General features: G+C 43.9%; 2 protein-coding genes across 2 annotated transcripts in view; one reads left to right on the forward strand and one right to left on the reverse strand.

Annotated features, from left to right (window-relative positions):
• LOC139332128 (brevican core protein-like) overlaps positions 1–9,421 on the forward strand; it is a 60,296-nt gene extending 50,875 nt beyond the window's left edge. Inside the window, exons 6-12 of the mRNA XM_070963849.1 lie at positions 1,573–1,686; positions 1,845–1,958; positions 3,797–3,955; positions 4,228–4,310; positions 6,712–6,856; positions 6,979–7,161; positions 7,280–9,421. Of these exons, the coding sequence (XP_070819950.1) occupies positions 1,573–1,686; positions 1,845–1,958; positions 3,797–3,955; positions 4,228–4,310; positions 6,712–6,856; positions 6,979–7,161; positions 7,280–7,437 (956 nt within the window). The 3' untranslated portion in view covers positions 7,438–9,421. The remainder of the gene's footprint in view (positions 1–1,572; positions 1,687–1,844; positions 1,959–3,796; positions 3,956–4,227; positions 4,311–6,711; positions 6,857–6,978; positions 7,162–7,279) is intronic.
• Positions 9,422–11,428: 2,007 nt separating this feature from the next.
• hapln1a (hyaluronan and proteoglycan link protein 1a) lies at positions 11,429–19,942 on the reverse strand. The gene is made up of 4 exons (XM_070965457.1): positions 19,642–19,942; positions 14,768–15,112; positions 13,464–13,763; positions 11,429–13,292 (listed from the first exon to the last, which is right to left on the reverse strand). Exons 1-4 carry the CDS (start codon positions 19,730–19,732, stop codon positions 13,003–13,005), a joined length of 1,026 nt encoding a protein of 341 aa, XP_070821558.1. The 5' UTR covers positions 19,733–19,942; the 3' UTR covers positions 11,429–13,002.
• Between the last annotated feature and the right edge of the window lie 2,501 nt (positions 19,943–22,443).

A 22,443-nucleotide genomic window follows, 5' to 3' on the forward strand; every position in this document is an offset into this window, starting at 1 on the left:
TTTCAACTGAGGCTGAAGATAGCGCAAATAAAGACAATGAAGACCATGAAACATCAACTGATGCTGCAATAATGTCACATCCTACATATGAAACACTAGATTCTAACGGGACAGAGGTTGCTGGGGTTGAATACACAACTCCAAACCTTGCAAGCTCAGATACTAAAGTAGTGGTCACCACAATGCCATCTGAACACATTTCCTTCGAACCTACTTCAAATGTCCTTTCAGCATCATCACACTCTGATGTCACTGTGCAATATGAAACAACAGATTCACCTGTACAACACCTAACAACTCCCCAGAAGTCATTTGAACAAGCCAGGTCAGAGATTGCACTAACACACCGTCCTCCCACTGATACTTCTTCCCAGGATGTATCACTGACCACTGAAACCTCTCCTGTGGTGGATGAAGCTGTATCTGCTTCGGTTGAAGACGAGACAGTTGAGCCCACTGTTGAGCAGGTTTCAAGTGATGCAAAGATTGAACCATCTCCAGATACAAATGTCCAAATAAATCCCTCCTCTCCAGATGACAGTCTTTATGGGAATATAGATTATCCGACCCCAGATTATGATGCACCAAACCTTGACATACTTCAAGCAGATCCAAGAAACAAAGAAACTACAACACCAAGAGAAGTAGTCGTGTCTATTACTACACCACCTGTTTTTGCTCAAACATCTGAGAGTCATCCTGTTGACTCTGTGAGCGGTTCTGAAAGTGACTCAGAAGAAAAAGCAACCAAGTCACCTGTAGTAGCAGCAGCTATCACTGTCTTGCCTTCTGCCTCAGCTCCTGTCAGTGGAAATTCCTCCTCTAGCTCTGAGAGTGATTCAAAAAGCACCAGCAGCTCAGAAGAAAGCATGTCCACAGCAAGCACTGTTAAGATGGATGGTGATGAGTCTGAGGACACTGGCTCTGCGCTTCTATCTGCCACAACTAAGTCACCCTCCACCCCTAACACTGGGGCTGAAAGTGGGTCAGTCAGTTCTGAGAGTGTGTCTGGAGAGACAATGACTACAGAGAAACCAAAGATTGACAGTACAGATGAACAGTCTCTGTCCCCAGATGAAATCCAGACTGTATTCAAGGTTGATGCCACCACAGCTTCAAAGATGGACTCCGCTAATGTTGATAGCACCTCTGGGAATGAGGAAGCTGTGGGAAAGATTGAGGGAAATGTGTCCCCTCACACTGAAATAACCACAAGGACCCATGTAGAGTTCACAACAGTGAAACTAGCTCAAGCACAAAGCCAGCCAGGATCAGTTGCATCTGTAGCCACCACTCCATCATCTCCTTTTTCCGAGGTGGACAAGAATCAGGACACTGATTTAACTCCACCTCCAGCACTAACTGGAGGAGAACCACCACTAGGTGGGGAAGAAACAACTGCACTACCTGATACAGGAGTGGATTTGGGGCACACCGTCGTTGGCGAGACTGTTGACATCCCAGGTACATTTCTTTAAAAGGCTTTCACTGGAATACAACAAAATGTATAAGATCAGATTTTTAATTTCCAGTTTAAAAATGTTTATTTTGCTTTTTTTGTTCTCTAAACAGCACTTCACTTGTGTTCACAAAACATTTGTCTGAATGGAGGATCTTGCTACAAGAGTGGCAGCATGTACATGTGTAGCTGTGCTCCTGGTTACAGTGGGGACCGCTGTGAAACAGGTAGGATCATCATATCATAAATTCCTCTCACAATATCTCACTGCCTTAACTTCAACCGAGATGCATCAAATTAAGCTGAGACCAGTTTAAATGTAGTAGGGACTTGGTGTTGTTGTTTGTCTTTTGTTATTCATTGCGTGTGTGTTTTTTTTCTGTAGATATTGATGAGTGCCAGTCAAACCCTTGCCGCAATGGAGGTACATGTGTTGATGGGCTGGCTTCCTTCACATGTGTGTGCCTGCCAAGCTACTCCGGGCTGTATTGTGAGGAGGGTAAGTGTGTGGTTTACTGGATTCTTTCCTTTAGGTTCTTTCTGAGTGTGGCAGCAGGTAGTGCGCGTGCCTCACAGCAAGAAGGTTGCCGGTTCGATCCCCGGGTCGGGCAGGACCTTTCTGTGTGAAGTTTGCATGTTCCTCCCATGCATGCGTGGGTTCTCTCCGGGCACTCCGGCTTCCTCCCACAGACCAAAAAAACATGCTCATTAGGTGAATTGGTGACTTTGAATTGTCCTTAGGTGTGAGTTTGAGCGTGAATGGTTGTTTGTTTGTATATGTTGCCCTGCGATCGGCTGGTGACCGGTTCAGGGTGTACCCCGCCTCTGGCCTGTTGACAGCTGGGATAGGCTCCAGCCCCCCTGCAACCCCGGGTATAGAAAATGGATGGATGGATGGATGGATGGATGGATGGATGGATGGATGGATGGATGGATGGATGGATGGATGGATGGATGGATGATAGAATAAACTATTGCTGGTCTTGTATTTGATAATGTGTTCAGACACCTGGCAGGCATTGACTGAGTCATTAACACCATATTTATCTCATCACCACAATCACCTTTTAAAGTCTGTTTTTAGTATTGCCTGAAGGTCTTTCGTGTCTGATAAGACTCGTGTTACTTCAATCACCGTCGAGTATTAGTTTCCACAAGTTTCAGACACACAGACAGTTGACACATTTTCACTGTACCCTGTTTCAGACATTCAGTTGAAAGAGGGATTGCAAATGTGGTGTACGCTTCACTGCAGACTTCAAATCACTTCTTCTTATTTCCATCTACGACAACACAGTTAGACTGGAATTACACTGAGTACTTACTGGATAACCCAACTCATCTACACAAAGCCTTTCTTGAGTAATGTGGATTAATTTATTCTGAAGTTCCCATTCCCCTCTAATTTTACTTTAGTTTTCCAGTTGCGCCCCACTTTCATCCCAAGTGTGTTGAACCCAGGGCATCATCTGCCTCGGCTGATTTCTCTTAACCAGTGTCTACACCCTAAATTTTGTTGGGATCACTCATCAGTGAATCACACCCAGATTGTGTACTCAGACGCAGCTGCTGCCTCAGAAGGCTTTGCCAGGAGAAAGGGAGAGAATGTAACTTGAAGAGGAACAACCCAGTGGAAGAGTCTGCCTCTCTTTTTGTCTGTTAATGTTTGGAAGCTGGATTGAGGAGGGGAGGGAGGAACAAACAGACAGTAAATTTAGGTGCAGCAGAATATGTTGTTACACATACACACATAGCATTGGTCGGGTTGGGGGGGGGGGGGGGGGGGGGTCAAGTGACTGGAAAAATCTTCGTATTTGGTGAAATAGTTCAAAATGTACCCATTTTAGCACTGCACCTTAACCTACTGTTCATCTTAAAACCTGTCAAGTTTCAGGCTTTAACAGGAATTTGAACTTTTTCTGACTGCATAACACTGACTCTAACTCAACTGGGATGAATAATCTTCTTCAGCGGAATAATCCCATTCTTTAGTAGACTTTCATTTAGAAGAATTCCTTCTCGTTTTGCCACCACGTCCTTACAGTACTGATATTAGAAGATGTAGATGTACTAATCCATCAAGTTGCTCCTCTTTTATCTTGATTAGAGACAATAGTCAGAGATAACAGCAGGCCTGAAGGGTCAGTATACTCAAGTGTTAAAGAGAGCTGCTGATGTAGCAGATTAGATGATGTCATGAATCTCAACATGGTGATGTTAAATATGTAGATGCGTGGATGAAAGCAACAGCTAAAAGTCTGTCCTCTGAAAATGTCTCTTGATCTGTCATCAGTTTTTCCTGTATACCTCATTCCCTCTTGCCTTCTGTCCCATCAGACACGGAGACGTGTGGCTATGGCTGGCATAAGTTTCAGGGCCACTGCTACAAGTACTTCCCCCACAGAAGAAACTGGGACACAGCAGAGAGAGAGTGCCGCATGCAGGGGGCTCATCTGACCAGCATCCTCTCCCACGAGGAGCAACAGTTTGTCAACCGTAAGTTAAAGATCTTAGTTGTAGATAATCGATCATAAGTGCAGGAATGTGTTCATGTCCTACTTTAGGAAACCTACTAAATGAAAATGAAGAAATTCCCACATCAAATACACAAATGTAGTCTTACAGTAAATGCTCTTGCATTGCAATGATTCAGGTGCCGAAAATGCTTTTGCTATCTCTCTTCATCTTGCACTGCAACTGAACAGTCCCAAAAAGGACATACTGTGGCAACAAACAGACATAATCTGCTGTGTTTCGCTCTATGGCAGGCCTTGGACAGGACTACCAGTGGATCGGCTTGAATGATAAGATGTTTGACAATGACTTCCGCTGGACTGACGGCAGCCCCGTGGTAAGATAGGTTGCTTTCTCACATATTTTTGTCTCAACTAACATGGCACAGAGACAGTGTAAATATTTGGAGGAAAAAGTGCCAATGGCAGATAGAGTCATCTAGGGAGAGTCGTTCTTTTCAGGGGCTGTGGTGACTTTCTCATGACGTACTGTCCTCTGCCTCATATTGCTACACCCTGTTGGGTGACTGCTCTGGTAATAAATCTGATGTACTGTCGAACATGCCGTAAGGCACCACTGGATCCTTTTAATCAACGTGAGCCCAGGGCAAGAAAACCAGGAGCTGCAACGACGCAAGAAGTTTTCGATCCAGTGTAAAAGAATAGGAAAGGGAGAGAAATGCACACTGTTCATAAATGTAGTGTTTCTAAAACAGCACATACAGTAAGTGGGAGTGTGTTTGCTTTAGTGGTTGTAGCTGCTGAAGATCCCCCTCACTAGACAGGAAAGTGGCTAATTGCTATGTGCATCCGTGTTGTACAGATTGATGTTCTCACTTCAAAGATAATCCTCCAGGACCAGAGATAGGGGAAGCATAGAGAGCCTGGGGGTTAAAAGATAAGCACAGGCTGCCTGTGGAGACTCTTTCTCAGCTGAAAGATTGAAGGGTGATGAGGACGTGAGTGACGCTGTGCGGAGGGGAGTTTGGCAGGCGTGGACAGGTATGGTCCCCCTACAACCCCCACATGCATCAGAGGGCCCAGCCAGCAGGCAGCCACCCAGGGAAAGGGCCACCAGGCAGGCAGACAGACACACAGATGGACAGCACCTGTGCCCGGGGAAGCAGCCCAGGGGGTCTGGGTGGGTGGTCACCTCCAGTTAATATAAATATAATAAATAAGACTACTTTTAAACAACTGGGAAATATTTATCTTTAGTTAAAGCAAAAGAAATTTGACTAATATTGATAGTAAGACACCCAAGCTGGTGTATATTTGAGTTTGTGTTTGTGTGTGTGTGGGTGATCAAAGTTTGTTTGGTTATTTTGAGGAGGATGCAGGCCTGCTGTGCAGCTGATGGGTCACCATTTGTTAAATTGAAGTGAGCTGAGCAGGAAGTCAGTGTGTGTTTGCTCACCATAATGACAGAGTAGCAGAGCCTCGAGGCATGACTGGAGGAGTTGGGGGGGGGGGGTCACAGCTTTGAAGAGACTGTTTGAACCTAGAACGCGCTGAAAGACTGCAGGTAGCATCGATTCGTGGTTGAATGCCCCACAGCACTACAGCTGTGTGTATACTGTATTAATGTGTAAATGTGTGTGTGTGTGTGTGTGTGTGAGAGAGAGCGTGTGTGGGTTTTTTTGCCTGCACAATTACACATATACAGTAATGCCAGGCATGCAGACTGTGTGATATGATGACATAATATAGCTTTCCATCATCATAAGGCCCTCTAGTCCAGTACACGTAGCAATTTCTGGATACTGATCATGTCTAGTGTGTGAAGTGTGTGATTATCTTTCACTGCTCATAAATGATCTTACTAGAAGTGCACTGGGCAGCACTGTCTTTTAGAAACTTCCTGCCCACTGTTAAAGCTGCTCATTCTGTATCTTAAAATTAGATTTGCAGTGCAGTAATGTTGCTGGCTGCAATCTGAATATAGTTTACGAGCCCATTTTACGAGTGTGTTTCTGTGCCTTGTGTTATACAGCGCCTGCAAGGGTCCCTCACAGCTTGAACTGTGATGAGGTCACCAAGCTCAGTTTGACATGCCCACTGGAAAGATGCAGTTGCTCCCTCTTGTGGCCTGTAGTTAAAATCACAGTGATGGGAAACTGCTGCCAAAATCAGCACAGAATCTCTATTTTTGGGATGGTTGTAACAAATATTATGCGCTGACTTGGTAACCTTTATCCCATTGGTCTCTTCAATGAGATGTCATGCACATTATCAGACAAACATAACAGGCAACTACCACTCCTAAAATAGGTTATAATAACAATAATATCTATGCTGGGGTTAGAATATGTGTGTTTTTTTGACAGGTTTCATAAGATACATTTGCATTCAAATCCCTAAAGCAGTGTTCCACAACCTTTTTGAGCCACAGTGCATATTTTACATTAGAGAAATCCCAAGGCACACCACCACCAAACAAAAATGTCACAAAAAGTATATTTATTGAAATATAATGTAAACTTATCTCAGTTTACTCAATTTACTTACTCAGCGTGAAACCTGGGTCTGTTGAACACAAAGCTGATATTCTTGAAGGAATTGAAGAAAGACACACAGGAAAATGAAAAATGAAAATGAAATTGGATAATCTTCCACGGCACACCTGATGATTTCTCATGGGACACTTATGTGCCACGGCACAGTGGTTGGGAGACACTGCCCTAAAGGACGTAAATCCTGTCATAATGTCTTACTCTTTATGCTTTTTTCTCATTCCAGCAATATGAAAACTGGAGGCCCAACCAGCCCGACAGCTTCTTCACCTCTGGAGAGGATTGTGTTGTGATGATATGGCATGAGGACGGCCAGTGGAATGACGTTCCATGCAACTACCACCTCACCTTCACCTGCAAGAAGGGCACAGGTACAAAATTCCGCTGAATTAGCTCAAATCATCTCTTACATATGCATGGATGCATAAAGCAGAGCTCTGCTGAATGCCTTCTGTTACTGTAAAAACATGGTCTGTGGTCTGTTCTTCCTCAGTGGCCTGTAGTCAGCCCCCTCTGGTGGAGAATGCAAGTACCTTTGGTAAGAAGCGCGAGAGATATGAGATCAACTCTCTGGTGAGGTACCAGTGCCGGACAGGCTTTATTCAGAGGCACGTCCCAACTATCCGTTGTCGTGGAGATGGACAATGGGACAGCCCTAAAATCTCCTGCATGAATCGTAAGTATAGCAAGTGCTGCTCTTAATAGATAGACGTTGCTCTGTGTGTCTCCCACTGTATGACACTTTGACAAACACTATCATTGTTTAGAGCTAATACATGATTTTTCTCTGACAGCATCAGGCTATCAGAGGACCTTCATCAGAAGACATCAACACAATAGTCTCTACAGCATCAACAACTTCAAGAGATGGCAAGATGAGGCCGTCCGCTTTCACCATCAGCGCTACCGGGGGAGGAGAGACAGGACTGCACATAAGCAGGAGAGACAGTGATTGCCGTGTAACATGGCACAGCCTCCCCGGGACGAGAACACATGGCAGACGCTCGTGTGGAAAGAGGAAAAGGATTCTCAAAGGAAAAGCACAAGAGAAAACTCACCAACGAAACCGAGAGAATAACCTGCAGTTTTCTTGCATTTTGGATGACGACGGAATCTTATGAAGTGCCTTTCAAAGAGATGTTGATCCATGACTTTTCTCATCAAGGGGCACTGTTTTATAACAATGCCAATGTGGATAAAATACTTTCAGCTGGCTACTGGAAAAGCAAAAAGTACACTCATCATTCTTTTTGAAACTGCGGAAGATTTTTCTTTGTCCTTATCAAATAACACATTCACCATTGTTGTCCGATACCTTTGTACACCGACTGTGCTATTTAAAATCACCATAAGTGTTCCTTATTCATAGAAAACAAAGCTGTTGTGAAATTATAGCGCTTATGTAAAGGAATCCGTTATGTTGTCGTGCTGTTTTAAGCTGGGCTTCATTTTAACGAGCATGCATGCATTATGCATATATATTGAAGTCCCCAAAGTTTTAGCTATGTTTATTCTCTGTCCAAGTCTGGCTTCTCACAACACAATGGAGGCATCATTGGCAATGACTGATCACGCAGCAGACTAGTTTGCATTAGTAGAATATTATATCACATTTATAGGACTCTAAACCTTTTTAAAGAATCTTTCTGCAGTCTTCAGATCTAATCAGCAGAGGCACAAATCATATTCTGAAACATGGTTTCAAAAGTTTTCTAACCATCGTTTTTCAGATTCCAGATTAATAATACACACAAGTTTTGGGGAAGTTTCACCAAGTTGCTCGGTTAAATGTTGGAGACTTTCTTTGTAGTGGCAGCTTTCAAAGTACCAAATTACCACCTTTCAGTAGCTCCAGCCTTCACTGGATCTCATTGACATCTTGTCAAGTGAAATGTTTCTGGATAGATTTCTATAGAGGCAATTTTTTAAAAACTTACGGATTTTTTTTCTTTTCTTCTTTTGTATAATATTATGCAATTTAATATGAGCGAGTGCTCTCTAAGTACTTACAAAGCCTCTGTCAAGTGATGGAAACCAATGTCCATCTGCTATTTTAAAGTGAAAGAAGGGAAGCGTGGCTCAAGTAGCCTGTATTGTCTGCTCACATGCGCTCAGTGCATAACTCACTCTTAGTCGCTGCAGCATGTTTACAATAACTGCAATGCTGTTCCTAATTACACGCCCAAGAGTCTTGCTCTCATCTGTTGCTGTTGTGTTACGCTTTTCTCCTGCACACTTTCCGTCATTGTGGTCCATTGGAATCAGCCATTGAGAGAATGTATTTTGTGAAACACTCAAAAAGACTTGAACGTAACGGCTGTTTAGGCAGAGATCCATATAATTTATTTTCAAGCTGCTCTTGATCTCCTTACTTGTTTTATACTCACAGGTAAAATATGATGCTGTCACCTGACCCAGCAGTGCTCTTCATATATTTTTATTGTATGTGCAACAGGAGACCAGCCACAATCACAGACTGTCTAAATGGGATGCAATGAAGATGAAAAACTCTTAACAATACAATGGATTCATGTTTTTTTTACATCTGTAATGCCAGCAGTGGACCAAAGATGGAGGGCCCCATCGGCGGCAATAATGTTGTTCTGTAACATTAACAAAATATTCATAGATGTGGATGGTTTGTCTCCAGCATTATTTTTTAAAATGGAAAAAAAATGTTTGTTTTGTCTGCCTGTGAATGTCTGCGTGTGTGTATGTGTGTGCGTGCGTGCGTGCGTGCGTGTGTGAGTGTTTGTATGTGTGTTTCAGCCTTAATGTGCCTATAATATCATTTTATATTTATAACAGTCTGTTTTTTATTTTACAATGTGAATGTCTGGGATGTTTGTGAATTTTTTTTTTTTTAACGAGATCAAACAGTTTTTTTTTTCCTGCTTTAAATCACCAAAGAAATAAAATATATGGATATTATATACTAATCACATTTAATTTGGACTTTTTACAGACATTTCGGGAGAGGCATTGGGACTGCTGTATGGCGTTTGTGCATGTTCTGCTTGTGTTCGTGTAGGTTTTCTTCAGATGTTTTTTTGGTTTCCTCTTTTCAAAGACATGTGGGTTTGGTGGAGTCCACACAGTTTTTCTAGTGCTTTGATGGAGCAGCAACCTTTTAATAGTATTTTTTTATTGCACGCTTAGATCCTCTTGCAAGTTTTGCATGGAGTAAGTAGTGCAGAGGTTTCACCAGCAGGCAGTGCTATCGGACTAAGCCCTAAACCTGAGATTTTTGTCTGCTCGGTACCTTGGAACAGGATAGATATTTCATTTCCTTCTGTAAAAAACTCACACAACTCACGGAAGCTCTAAATATAATGTGAAAAATTTGTACTGACTTCTCTGAATTACAATCACTCTCTCTAAAACATCGTATCGATGTCCCATTCTCAAAGTGTTGCGGTGTCTGGCACCTACATCAGACACCTCTCAAAAACCTATCAGACATGCTCTACAAGCCTGTTGGTAGACAGACGGTGCATTCAGGATGAGCAGATAGGAGGTGGCACTGTGAATTACAGCAAACATATGGAGCAAGAGCTGGATTAGGTGAAAGTGACACATGCTGAAATGGCTGATGCTGCAGAACTGTGGACGTGCATACCACGCTACAGCTTTTTTAGTCAATAGCATGGCTGTAGGTGGCTCCTCTTGAATGTCAAATAGTTCTTACGCCTACATGGCGTTGCATAAAGGAAGCAGATTAATTCCCTTGGTGTAAAAACAGAAGCTTTTTCAGTACATTACAATTCACCACTATTCCTAGACCGCCTCCTTATGCAGCAGTGACTTGAAGTGCACATTGACACTTACTAACAGCACAAGGCACCACTACCAGGGTAATAACATCAAGTTTGTAGATGTAATCTTTGTGTAAGCCGGGGTCGCTGCGGTTTTCACTGTGACTGCCTACTCTGTCATTACAGGAGATTTGTCTCGTGATTAAAGGCTGCTCCTGGATGCCCCAGCGAGAGTAAAACCCACATTCCCGTCTCATGAAATGCAGATGTCTCATGGGTGATCAGTGGAAAAACCTAGACCTCTGAGCTCCGGTCCCTGCGGGATTTAACAAGCTTTCGAGGTTTGTTTTGGGAAGGAAATGCGCCCTGGCTCTTCCTGATAGCTCCTTGGGGCGTGACAGACGCCTCAGACTGTCTGGTCTGATGCAGAGTGTCTATCATTCACCACTCATTACCCTACAATCTCCCTGTCACATTACTTAATATGGGTACCACTGAGTGACAAACGTTTGGGATGTAGCATCATTGGACTTGCTGAAAGTCAGCACAACATCTGATTGGTTGAAACCACAGAAGCAAACCATATTAAATGCTTGGTAATACTTGGTTTTGCTGTCTGCTTTCAGCATAGACAAACCCAGAGACAAAGAAAAGCTCACTTTATGACTTAAGCGTGCAGAAACTTAAATGTTTTGTGCATTTACATTTTAAAATGCAACTTTATTAGAAATTTTTAGGAATTTCTAAGTATGAAAAGTTCTGCTAATCTCTCTTTTTGTCTGCCTCAGTGTCCGCAGAACAAAAAGCTTGTATCAATGGACTTTTCAGCATCACAGACATTTACATTTGTCTGGCATTTTGCTGATGTATCAACCTAAACCTGACCCCATTCCCACGCGTTCCCACGGCACTCTTAAAGACTGTGGTACTGTTCCCTTTGTCTAATGTGTGGTGGGCTGGCGGCCTGGCACTGAATAAAAAAATGCCAAAGAATAAATAAATGTGAGGAGAGTCTAATCTTAAGTCCTCTCAGCGACATGGGCTCATGCCAGATACATGGCCCCTGGCCACGGCAGCTTAGACAGTGCTGTTTAAATCTCTGCTTAAACCTCTGTGTCTCCACATAATACATGCTGATTTGCTTCCAGTGGAAATAGAAATGTTCATTGTTCAAAAAGGGACATGACTGATTTAAAGGTTGTATTCTTTATTTCAAACTGCTTTGTTGAAAAAGGTACATGGCGATAAGATGCAAAAATACCCTCACCCTTTTTTCATGCACGAGTGTACACGCAAGTACTGCTTTTACAGACGATGCATCACCAAATTACCACATGAAACCTGCAGTGTGCACCATGAGTTAGAAAAAGTATAAAGGGATAATGTACCAAAAAGCAAAACATCTAATTATTTTTGTGACTGATGTCTGAAAATGGCGCTGTCCTCTGGTTGTGGCACACCTTTACATTACCAGCTCTCGATGCTGTCGTTGTTTTTATTCCCAAACACTTTTTCAGATCCGGTCACGACAGCATGACTATCTATCAATCCTTATTTAGGAGTGTCATCAGTGTTACTGTAGAATAGAGCACAGGTGGAAATGTACCATTTATAGCTCCTAACCTCTCAGAGTTTGTGAAACTGCGGTCAGAGTGGATTTCAGCACAAGCATTTTTCAGATGTAACTACTGTAATATTAGATGCCTATCTCGAGGAAGTGCTACAACTGTTAGACAACCAGAGTTATGTTTTGGCACAAAATCGTGTTCAGGGCAAAAGAGTCTGCATTCACTAACTGGCTGAAATCTTGCTGTTTTGAATGCGCCCGATGTAAGATGTCTAAAAACTAGGCAGAATCTTTATTTTTGCACTTAAAAAGAACACTACGAACATGTAAAAAAAAAAAACTATAGTTAAAAAACATCATTAAAAAAAGGAAAAACATTTTGTTAACATGATCAAACATGAGGTTACAATAGCAAAAATGTCTTTCAAATTGTAACTGGGAGTCGATCTGTTGGGAGCTATCAATGCAGAATAGGTCACAGTCCTTCAAGACGTTTACATTCATTTGCAGGTTAAACAGTAAATGTGATGTCATCTCCTCAGGTGGAAAAACCTTTTGGCAGTTTAAGAGGTGAAAAAAGAGCTTCAGCTCTGATCAGAGAGGGATCCAGCTGAATACTTACTGCTATACGACATGTATGTATCTATAGCTCAGGAGTGGTAGCCAAGTTCTGTTCATGACTCTGTAATCAAACTGAGGCCTTTTTGTTGATGTGACACCTGATAAATTCATAACATATCACGTCGTTTTGTTCTTTAGACGGATGTTAAAGCAGCAAACATCGTCTGCACGAGAGCGTCAATGCTCGAAATCTTGAACGTCACACATCTAATCGTTCTGCGGAGGACAAACCGAGCTTGGAGGATGTTTCACAACCATCAAGCTCTTGTCTCTGTCACATCACTCGTACGTTAACACTGGTGCCTTTTCCCTAACAGTCTGTGTAAAATGAATGAATGCACAGTTAGAGAAAAACAAAACTTAATAGCTACAAAATAATTTCTCATTCATTGCATATGGATGGAAGACGTACAGCATGTTTTTTAGGCATTAAAAAGGGTTATCACAGTTTCAGAAAGGTACTGAGTTCATGCTAGTTAAGATCCAAAGCTCGTATGCTTTATTGTTGATTTTATTGGTTGTGGTTGTTGCTGCTCTTTGGTGGTTACGGCTTCCCTACTCTCAACTACCCCTCTCACTGCTCAGCCTTGAAACAGTAGACGCCGTAAGACTTTTGCGATTTATCTGGGAACCCAACAAAGCGCACTGCGGCTTCTGTGGGGCTGCAGTTCTTGCGAGGCCTGGAGATGGGGTAGCGGACACTTCCATCGGCCAACCAGCCGGCATCGCAGCGATCGTAGCCCTCGAGCTTCCAGGCGGAGAACATGTGGCCCACCTTGGCGATCTCTGCACCGTCGTCTAAGCACGCCTGCACAGCCTCGTCAAAGGTCAGCCTGTCGGGTTGGACCAGCCAATAGAAACGTCCTGACAGCAGAGAAGGAAATAGGTGGTCAACTATATTTTCTTGGTCAAAGAATCTGTTTCCAAAGGCCAAATCATGAAAATGCTAAATATGTATCCTGGTTCCCACCGCGAGAATAACACATAAAAAACATAATGAATCAAGAAAATAGTAAACAAATAAAAAAACCTCACCCTTGAATTCAGGGGAATAGCAGAACACATCAAAGCGGCTCATTTTGTTACGGCGGCCGTAGCTTCTGAGACCAGGCCCGTTGTTGGAGCCGCCACAAGGCTCTCTGGGTACGGTGATGGGATACTGCACTGTGCCATCGCTCAGCCAGCCAGCGTTGCACCAGTCCAGGCCGCCCTTCCAGGCCTCCAACAGCTGATCGTGGGTGGCGACCACAGCATCCTGCTCCATACAGGCCTGCACGGCGTCGTCGAAGTTCAGGTTGTAGCGGCCCGAATAGGGGGAGTATGGGAACACAACACCTAAGTGGAGCAAAAGAGACAAAATGAATCCGATAACATGCCAACCTATTAGTCTATGTTCAGTTTTCTGTTAGTAAATCAAGGCCTCTAAGTATTTCAGCTTGCAAAATGTCTGCAGTTTGCTAATTCTGTGCTTGTCTACCCCTCTGCATGGAAGAAAAGATGGTCTTATGCATACCATGCAAGACCAGAGCGAAGTACTTTACGCTGCTTTAACTACATGGATCCAACAAGAAGTAATAAAATAATGATTCAAATGTGAATCTACACATCAGTGCGATCCAATTTAAGAGAAATATGTGCACAACGCTGCAGACTTAATGGCAGAAATGCTGATTTTCAGTTTTACCTTAATACATTATCAACTGTATTTCATGATTATTTTAAGATTTCTCAAATTTTAACAGCTTAAGGTTAATATTATTCTGTTCAAATGGCTTTTGTCTGACTTGTGCGTGCTCAGCCTCCGCCCAGATTGATCCTTCACACATGTGAAAAACTGGGTGGGAGCAGCTCAACATGCTGCAGTCATTTAGTGTGTTACCATGCAAGCTTTCAGGAATCTTTGCATAAATATGGAAATAACCTGAACTTGAATGAAAAGCAGTTTCGCTTTGAACGGTGCATTTTAAAAGGAAAACAGTTTGATGAGTAAATCAGGTGTGTATATGAGTACATGAAGCGGAAAAGATGGGAAATGTGTTTCTGTTTACTTACGTGTGTGAACAGTGTTCAAATACAATAATGACAGAATCATTACAGCGGTTTGGATAAATCAGCACAAGCTGTCCGTGCTTTTGTTTTTCCACAAGAAAAGAAAATGTGAATGTTTTCAATAACTAGAAACACAAATATCGCTGTGGAAGATGATTAATCATGAACTATACATTTTATGACTGGTGAAAGTGCCCCTAATGTTGTTACAGCTGTTGTATTAAATCATATTTTAAGACACATCCCCAAGCTACTTTTCTAAAATACTCATGTAAAAAAACAGCATTTACCATCAATGAGACCACCACGCACTTCCAACATAACCTCCTGGATGGTGTCTTCCATCCCGTTGATGATCTCACAGCGGTATTTTCCCGTGTCTTCCATGGAGACGTCAGTTATTACCAAGGTGGCATCTTCATTGTCGAGCTCCTGCAAAAAGACGCGGTCCTCGAAGCTTCCGTAGGTCTTCTTGTGGAATCCCATTGAAAGCAGCACGTCCTCGTTCAGCGCCTCATCGTGCGCCACCTTGGTCCATTTGACTCGGACACCAATGCTGCCAAAGGACACGGTGTCCTTGTCCAGGAGCCGGCAGGGCAGGGTGACGTTGGAACCTAGGTCAGCAAAAACCTTAACTGGAAAAGAGGAAAACATGACACAACATTAGTGGAGTTTGGTGGTGATGAGTGATTATGGTACTTGCATCCAGCCATTAAAGGATAAAAAAAACACTATTTTTCCCCAATTCTTCCATCTTCACCGACTATTCTTCATACATAGTTCTCCCACAGCATGTTTGGCGTGTGTGGACTGTATGTTGCTGTACATTTTAGCAGACACGAACACACACATGCAGTTAAAAGCATTCTCTCCCACAAAACCATCAAAGCGTCAGGGGGGATCCTGTTCGGTTTATGAGATCCAGTACTGGAATGCAGCCAGTCTTCAGCCCCTGGAGTCAACCGTCCTCTTCAGTCTCCTTCCTGCTCTCGTCAGTCTTGGCACTTGTAAAGCTGTGTTTCTGAGCATTAACCCTCAAAAAGAAGTGCTTATCTTTGAGCCGCTCCATCTGATTTGTGTAAAGTGTATCAGGCACAATGTGAATAACAGGAAAAGTAAGCAGATAATATAGTTAGCGATTTACAGAATCCAGCTGCCATCCGTTTTATTCACCCTGCGCCGTTCCTTTCTATCCTCCCTGACCAAACTGGGCCACCATTTAACTCTCACCGTGGGTTTCTACGGTCTCCTTGACCTCCGTGTTTAGACCTCACAGGGTTTGCTTTGTTAAGACGACCCCAGCCAGCAAGGGGTGGCCTGTGCCAGCCAATAATAATAAGCACCAGATGGATGCACACAGCTCCTGACCCCCCCCCCCCACCACAGGTACAGCCTTCAAAAATCAACCTTGTAAGTGGAGTCAAACTGCAATGCACAGGACCTGTAAGATAATATGGTCATTACATGACTGAGTAAATCATCTGGCCTGTCAGCTATAAGCAGTCTGCAGAAACAACCATTAATCTTAGCCGAGCAGTTCCCGGCTGAGTCCAGGTTCAGTCTTAAACACTGTCCCTTGAGTGTCCCTTGCTGCTGAGCCGCTCTGTTTCTGATTTCTTTTCCTCACACTCACTCCATATCTGCGTCTAAACCAGTGGATCCTTTCTGACTGGGAATGCAAGCGTTTGTGTTGGGGCGCCTCACATTGAGCAGCAGCTCCAGAGCCATGACTGGAATACTGTGTCACCGGCCCCTCAGCGGGGCAACGTTTCCCTCATGGCCAATCCAGGAAGTAATTGGAGCCACTGGATTGCAGCCTTCCGCTCTGATCAACCTGCCCCACAGCCCACATACACACACGCAGGGGAGCGACGCTGAAACGACTTCTAAGCAGCCCCGTGCCTAAACTGTCCCAGCTCTGCATTCTGACCACACAGCAGACGCATGTCTGGACTTTGTCCACTGGTGCTCAGATCATTAGTATTGAGCTCTCCTGCACAAGGATTTAATTAGCAGAGGCACTGCTGACAGACCTAATCTACCCTTCAGTCCAACACTTGTGCCACTTTTTCTTCCATTTTTTCCATTTTTTTTCATTAGACTGCAAACCTCCTCATATGCCAGAGGCTACTTCTGTTACTCAATCACCACACCCTCTGGCCTCACTCCCTTCTTGACTGGTCAACAACATGGCAGGTATTTTACGCAGCTGCTAATTACTAATGCCGTTAAAAGCAGTGCAGACTTTAAAAGCAGTCCGGACAAGAGTGCTCTTTGCCTGTTCTGTCAATGAGGAATGACTCACAGCTTCGTCGTGCCTCATAAATTCTCTGCATGGGTAGCAGTTGCATGAAGTGTGATTGAAACCTGTGAGACCCAGGATGACTAAACTGCTCATCAAAGGCCCTGGCAAAGGTGAAGGCGACGATGACGTCTGTGCTGGCTCGCCATCCAACATTTCTGAATAAATATTTCCAAATTTCAGGAAATCAGACTTGACAGAATAAAGGGGTTCATTGTAGTGTCTTATGGAAACATTGTTCTGCTCAGAGGCGAAAACCAACTGCTGGATGCGGTTTGTAGTCCTGAAACGTGAGACGGAAGGACGGGATTGATTAAACATCGCTCTGCCAACACAATGCCGAGAAAAGAGCTTGCAAATTACTGTATATACTAACCTAATACCTTACAGATCACTAAATGCAAGCATAACAAAGACCTCTGTCTCTGGGACATTGTTTCATGTTGTGGAGGAACCTTGAATGAAGCCTGACAGACAGTGGGAGCAGACAGAGAGACAGGCATGTTGAAAGTAATTCCACACTCTTTCCTGCTCCTGCATTTACGGGCAGACACAATGACCCACAGGGAAATGTGGCCCCGACCATGTGGGGCACACTGCACTCATAAAGCAGCAGCCTGTTGTGTGTACTTAGCCCTTCAGGAAGAGGAGGAAGCCCCCTTTTTTTCTTTGTCACACCTCAAACTGCATCCTATTTATATAAGACCCTCTGAGGTCAAAGGTGGCGCCAAATTGTCACGTTTAACATAAAAGTGGGTCGTCAAATAATTCAGAACGGCCTCTATCTGAAACTTGGGTGGAGTGAAGCTGGGAGGGAAAACACAGCAAAGGAGTAAATGAACACATGTGCACATGACAATAAAAAAGCTCTGCAGCTGCAGCCAAGACCTACTGGCATTTTATGACCGAGCACAATTCTCTCTCACTCCGTTAAAAGTCGTATTAGCAAGTGATTGGAGCCATGTGCCGAACTGTAAATTTACAACAACATCACAGTGATGCGTCTACTCAGTGACCTATATTCTGAACGCAAAAGGGTCTAATTATGCTGTTCAAGCCCTGAGCGTAATTTGGCTTTAAGATACTCAATGAGCAACATGGCGAAATTTGCTCACATCCTTTATGCAAGGATGGAAATCTTCACAGAAGGCTGAAATCTTCGCATTTCTATCTGCGCCACACCCTCTGACAGAGCAGCTAGACGACATGAGACACTTTACAACACCCCGCAGCTTTATGCTCCTCTGCTGCCGGCCCATTTGTGTCAATATGGAGAAAGAATTAACAAGCACAGCTGGGACAAACGCAGCAGGCCAACTCCGACACAGTGATTCCAATAAACTCTCTCTTGCTTTCTGTCATGCAGAACAAGCGCAAACACAGAACATGGGTGTGTGTCGCTCACACGGGGACGTATGTGATCCTCAGCACACACAGTAGACTGGCATCATTTGAGTCCTTTGTGAATGAATGTGAACGCAGCTACATCAAACTCTGCTGCACCAGCACCTCATCTCTCAGCCTGCACACATTTTCAACTTAGCCCCCAGCCTCAGCCCATTTCCGGCCAAGCTCCCACTCCCACCCAGCCCTGGTAACCGGGCCAAGCCTCAGTAACCAACGACTACAGTAAGCATTAGACTTAACAGACTATTACCTCACAGGGAAAAACAGAGTCATTTGGCTGCTGTTCGGCATGGGGCTCTATATGTTTGGCTGCGGGTCGTTAATCTTAACTTCGCTCCTGTCAGGGTGCCTGCTACTGTGGCAGATTTCCAGAAGCTCTCAGTGCCAGAGTGAGTCAGTAGGTATAAGGACAGGCAACGCCCCGCAGACAGACAGAGTACACTGCTCATACGGCTGCTAGAAGCTGTACTGTATGGAACAATGAGTGAGCTGAGCCGACGCTTTTACATAATGCACAAAGTGAGGTCATGTTTAAACACACATGTGCTGTATAGACGCACACCATCACTGACCACAGTGTTTGGATTAAAAAGCATAATCTCCTCCCAGAGAGGAATGATTCCCCCCACAGACGAGCCATTTCCTCCTGTCTGGGAAGAGAGAGAGAGCTGAGTAGTCCCTAATTTGACATCTACTGAGTCAGCTCGCAGGGCTGCTGAAAGCGCATTGAATATCACTCATACAACATAAGAGCTTCGACTGTGGCCAGCCAATTTTTTTCCCCCCGTCACCACAGCGGTGGATCTATTCTGGTATTTCACAGCTTGTGGTTGCAGCAACCATCTCAGTGTGTCATCCTGTTGGCAGGTGTGAATTTGAATTATAACAGCGTCATGATGGAGTGCAGGTGCTCTCTTATAACAAGCCTTTGCAGGTTTTTATTTTCATCTCTGCTGCAGGAAGAGGAAGACAGACAGACAGGTGATAAAAGGGCAGAAAAATGATGAAGGGTCAAGACTTAACTGTGAGAAGGACAAGCACTACAAGCCTAGTTTCAGCCACCTGTGAGCCATTTCAAGGGTGCAGCCAGTGGTATTAATGGTGTCGTCCTCATTCAGTAGTACAGGCAGTGAGCCACTGTGAGTGACAGGGTGATTTACAGTTTGCACCAGCCAGCCCGTGCTGTGGTGGTCTGCCTGCAGCAAGTCAATGAGCCAATGGTGAGTCACTAAGCGTGTGTGCGTGTTACCCCAGAGACGACTCTGTTACCTACTGCTACAACGACCCTGTTGTTACAAGCCTGAGCTGTGCTGCCAGCTCCCAGTGTGCTCATCCTCTTTTCCTCCATGCATGGTAACACAATTGCACATACACACAAGAGGTGTGACAACACATACACAATCCTCCACATACATACACATCAAACTTTTTTTTATTTCATAAATGTGACCTTACCTTGCAGTGGTGGGGGAGAGCTCGTCACCTGACTGTATGCACTCGCAACCAGGATCAAGGAGATTATTGTGATGCACAGCAGACTCGTCATTTTCTCTTTTTTTCACACAAAGGGCCCTCTTCAATAAAGATATAAATATAACACTTGAAAAAAAAAAACTGCGCTAAGTTTAAATATTAAATGAACAATTTTTCTTCTCTTTTAATTTTAATTCATGCAGCTGTCCCTCTTTCTGTCTGTCTTTGTGCAGCAGCCGCCTGTGGTGCTACTGGAAAGTTTGGGCTCCTCAGAGGTCCAGACAAGTGCCTTTTATTGTAGCCTAGCATGGTTGAGACCACTCCCCCCAACCCCTCAGCCCATCACCATGCACACAGCCCCCTTTGCCACATTACTTAAGACAAACTCCCTCCTCTCCCTTGGGAGAATGAAGTACAGCAAAACTCCAGACAATTAACCTGCAGATCATTATCCAGAGTAATATGCATGTTAGACAGAAGTGGAACTTCATTGATTCCTGTGAGGAATGCAATCCAATAAAAATGACTTTGGCATTGTCATTGACACATTTATCCTCACTCTGCAGCAAGGGAAATTTTGCCTCGCACCCATTGTCCCATGACTTGCAGCCTTGGCATGTTTTCAGTGATTCAATCTGATTTTATGCCCCATTTAATTATTTCTCTTTTTATGGTCTCTTTATTAGGCTTCAATTACACAAATCAAGATTAATGTCCATAGTTTAAATATTGCTGTCATGCATTACTCTCAATGCCCTGAACACTTCTCACACACATTTGTGGTAGAGGTGATGTGTTGTCTTTTTGCATCCTTGTTGCCTTATATGTATATTTGATGTAAGACTATTAAATGTAAAAGGGCCATAAAGATGATGCACACAGAGGGTCTGTCATACCTTTGCCTTATCCTCCTTTGCTTCGTTTATTTGCTACCCTCTGCCTTTCTTTACCTGTAGCATTTGTTCTGTACATGAACTCGAGGCGACATTATTTTTCTCAGTCTCTTCCTTTTTGCATGTATTGAACGTTGTGCTGCAGACATCTATAACTACAAAGCTAAAACCCACCCGCCCTAAAGTCAGACACTTCCACTGTCAGTGGAAATTGTGTGAGCATGCTTCTCTCAATCTCCTCTGATACCGTAGCGAAGCGTGGACAGCAGAGCAGCTCTCGGGTGGCAGGGCATGGATTTGCGACCAGCCATGAGCAGGGGGGGCCTGTGCGGTCTCTCCTAAACGTTTTCTCAGCCGTCACATTGTCTTTGAAGGATGGCAAGGCTGGGAGTGGAGCAACACGCTGCAGAAGCTGTTCTGCACCACTCCATCAATGCAGTTATTACAGCTGGTACAACCCAAACTGTTTTCTTTCCGTCTCGCTGCCGTGTCCGTCAATCCTTCAAACCCAGCAGAGATTACAAAAGAGTGCATGGTGGGACTCTGTTGTATATTCTGAAGTCCCTTTTGCCCTGGGCACACCCCCTCTGCCCCTGCCTTCAATCCCTCAGTCCTCTGAAGAACTGCCACATAAGGCAGCCATAGGCTCAGAGTGAAATTATACATGGCCCCAGTGTGAGGGCAGAGAGTCTGGACACGGTCCGTGAAACAGAGCTGCAATCACCTGCTACACCATGACAGCATCTGTGACATCCTCAGAGGACATTAAAGCCAATAAAGTCCCCAACTGAAGCAATTTTACCGCTGACAGCAAGATTGCTGTACGTAATCAGCACTTCCTTCCTTCCTTCCTTCCCAGCAAACAGGCATTTGTGAGAAGAGCACAAAAGTCTTCCAAACAAGTGTTTGAAAGGAAATACTTCAGTGCTACAATATTCCCATTCAGCCCTGCGTGACAAAAGAATCCAAAGAATAGATTGAAGCAGTTGAGCTTCAATATAATGTGAATGCACGAGGAATGAAAAGAGCTGCTTGGCTGAACATGTGTTACCCATCCATCGACAGATATCTCGGCCATATTATGAAACTGTATTTGAGCAGTCAACATAACTGCATTTGAAAGAGTCTGGCAGCTCACTTAAAAACCACTGAGAAACTGTATGGTTTGTGCTCAGTGTGAGATTTCAGCTCAACATGAAGACTCCTCGGAGTTCTCTACCGACGAAACGAGAGTGATGAAGCATTACATAATTACATTACATCATTGCTGTAACTTCAGCTACATGAAGGGAAACAGATAGATAGATAGATAGATAGATAGATAGATAGATAGATAGATAGATAGATAGATAGATAGATAGATAGATAGATAGATAGATAGATAGATAGATAGATAGATAGATAGATAGATAGATTTGGAGGAAAGAAACGTGGGGTTTGCGTCCCATGTGAAACCAAGGTTGATTTCTCTTGTAAGTGAAGTGCATGTAACTTAATGTGCGTAAGCAGAAACAGAAAAAGACTATTTTTATCACACGCACAACATCATGCAAATGCACACACCATGCTTCGTGAAACTTTCACGATGGGCTGCCAGCCGACAGCGGCGCCCAGGGACCCAACGCTCTCTGTCACCATTGGTCAGGTGGTGATCTTGCATGTTCTCAGTGGGGGTTTTTTATGGAGGATACCCCAGGTGAACACGGGGAGAACATGCAAACCACACAGAAAGGCCCCTTTTTTCCTCGAGCAGCAGGCACTGAAGGCATGGTGGCCACTGTGCCACCTTAGTAGTGTAGTTTTTCAAAGTCAAGCCATGATCTTTTGTGAAATTATGCAAAAGAGTTCTGGTGCTTAAAGCTAACTAAAGCGCAAACTTTTCACAACGTTA

Source organism: Chaetodon trifascialis, chromosome 6, assembly GCF_039877785.1.
Source record: "Chaetodon trifascialis isolate fChaTrf1 chromosome 6, fChaTrf1.hap1, whole genome shotgun sequence".
NCBI classification, from domain to species: Eukaryota; Metazoa; Chordata; class Actinopteri; order Chaetodontiformes; family Chaetodontidae; genus Chaetodon; species Chaetodon trifascialis.

Bases quoted from the DNA above. Each gene is read 5' to 3' on its own strand.
- hapln1a (XM_070965457.1), bottom strand. From the start codon at position 19,732: ATGACGAGTCTGCTGTGCATCACAATAATCTCCTTGATCCTGGTTGCG. The intron at 15,113-19,641 runs GTAAGGTCACAT...CCTCTTTTCCAG, and splicing joins CTCTCCCCCACCACTGCAAG to TTAAGGTTTTTGCTGACCTA. The intron at 13,293-13,463 runs GTGAGGTTTTTT...CTCTGCTGTCAG, and splicing joins CTATTCCCCTGAATTCAAGG to GACGTTTCTATTGGCTGGTC.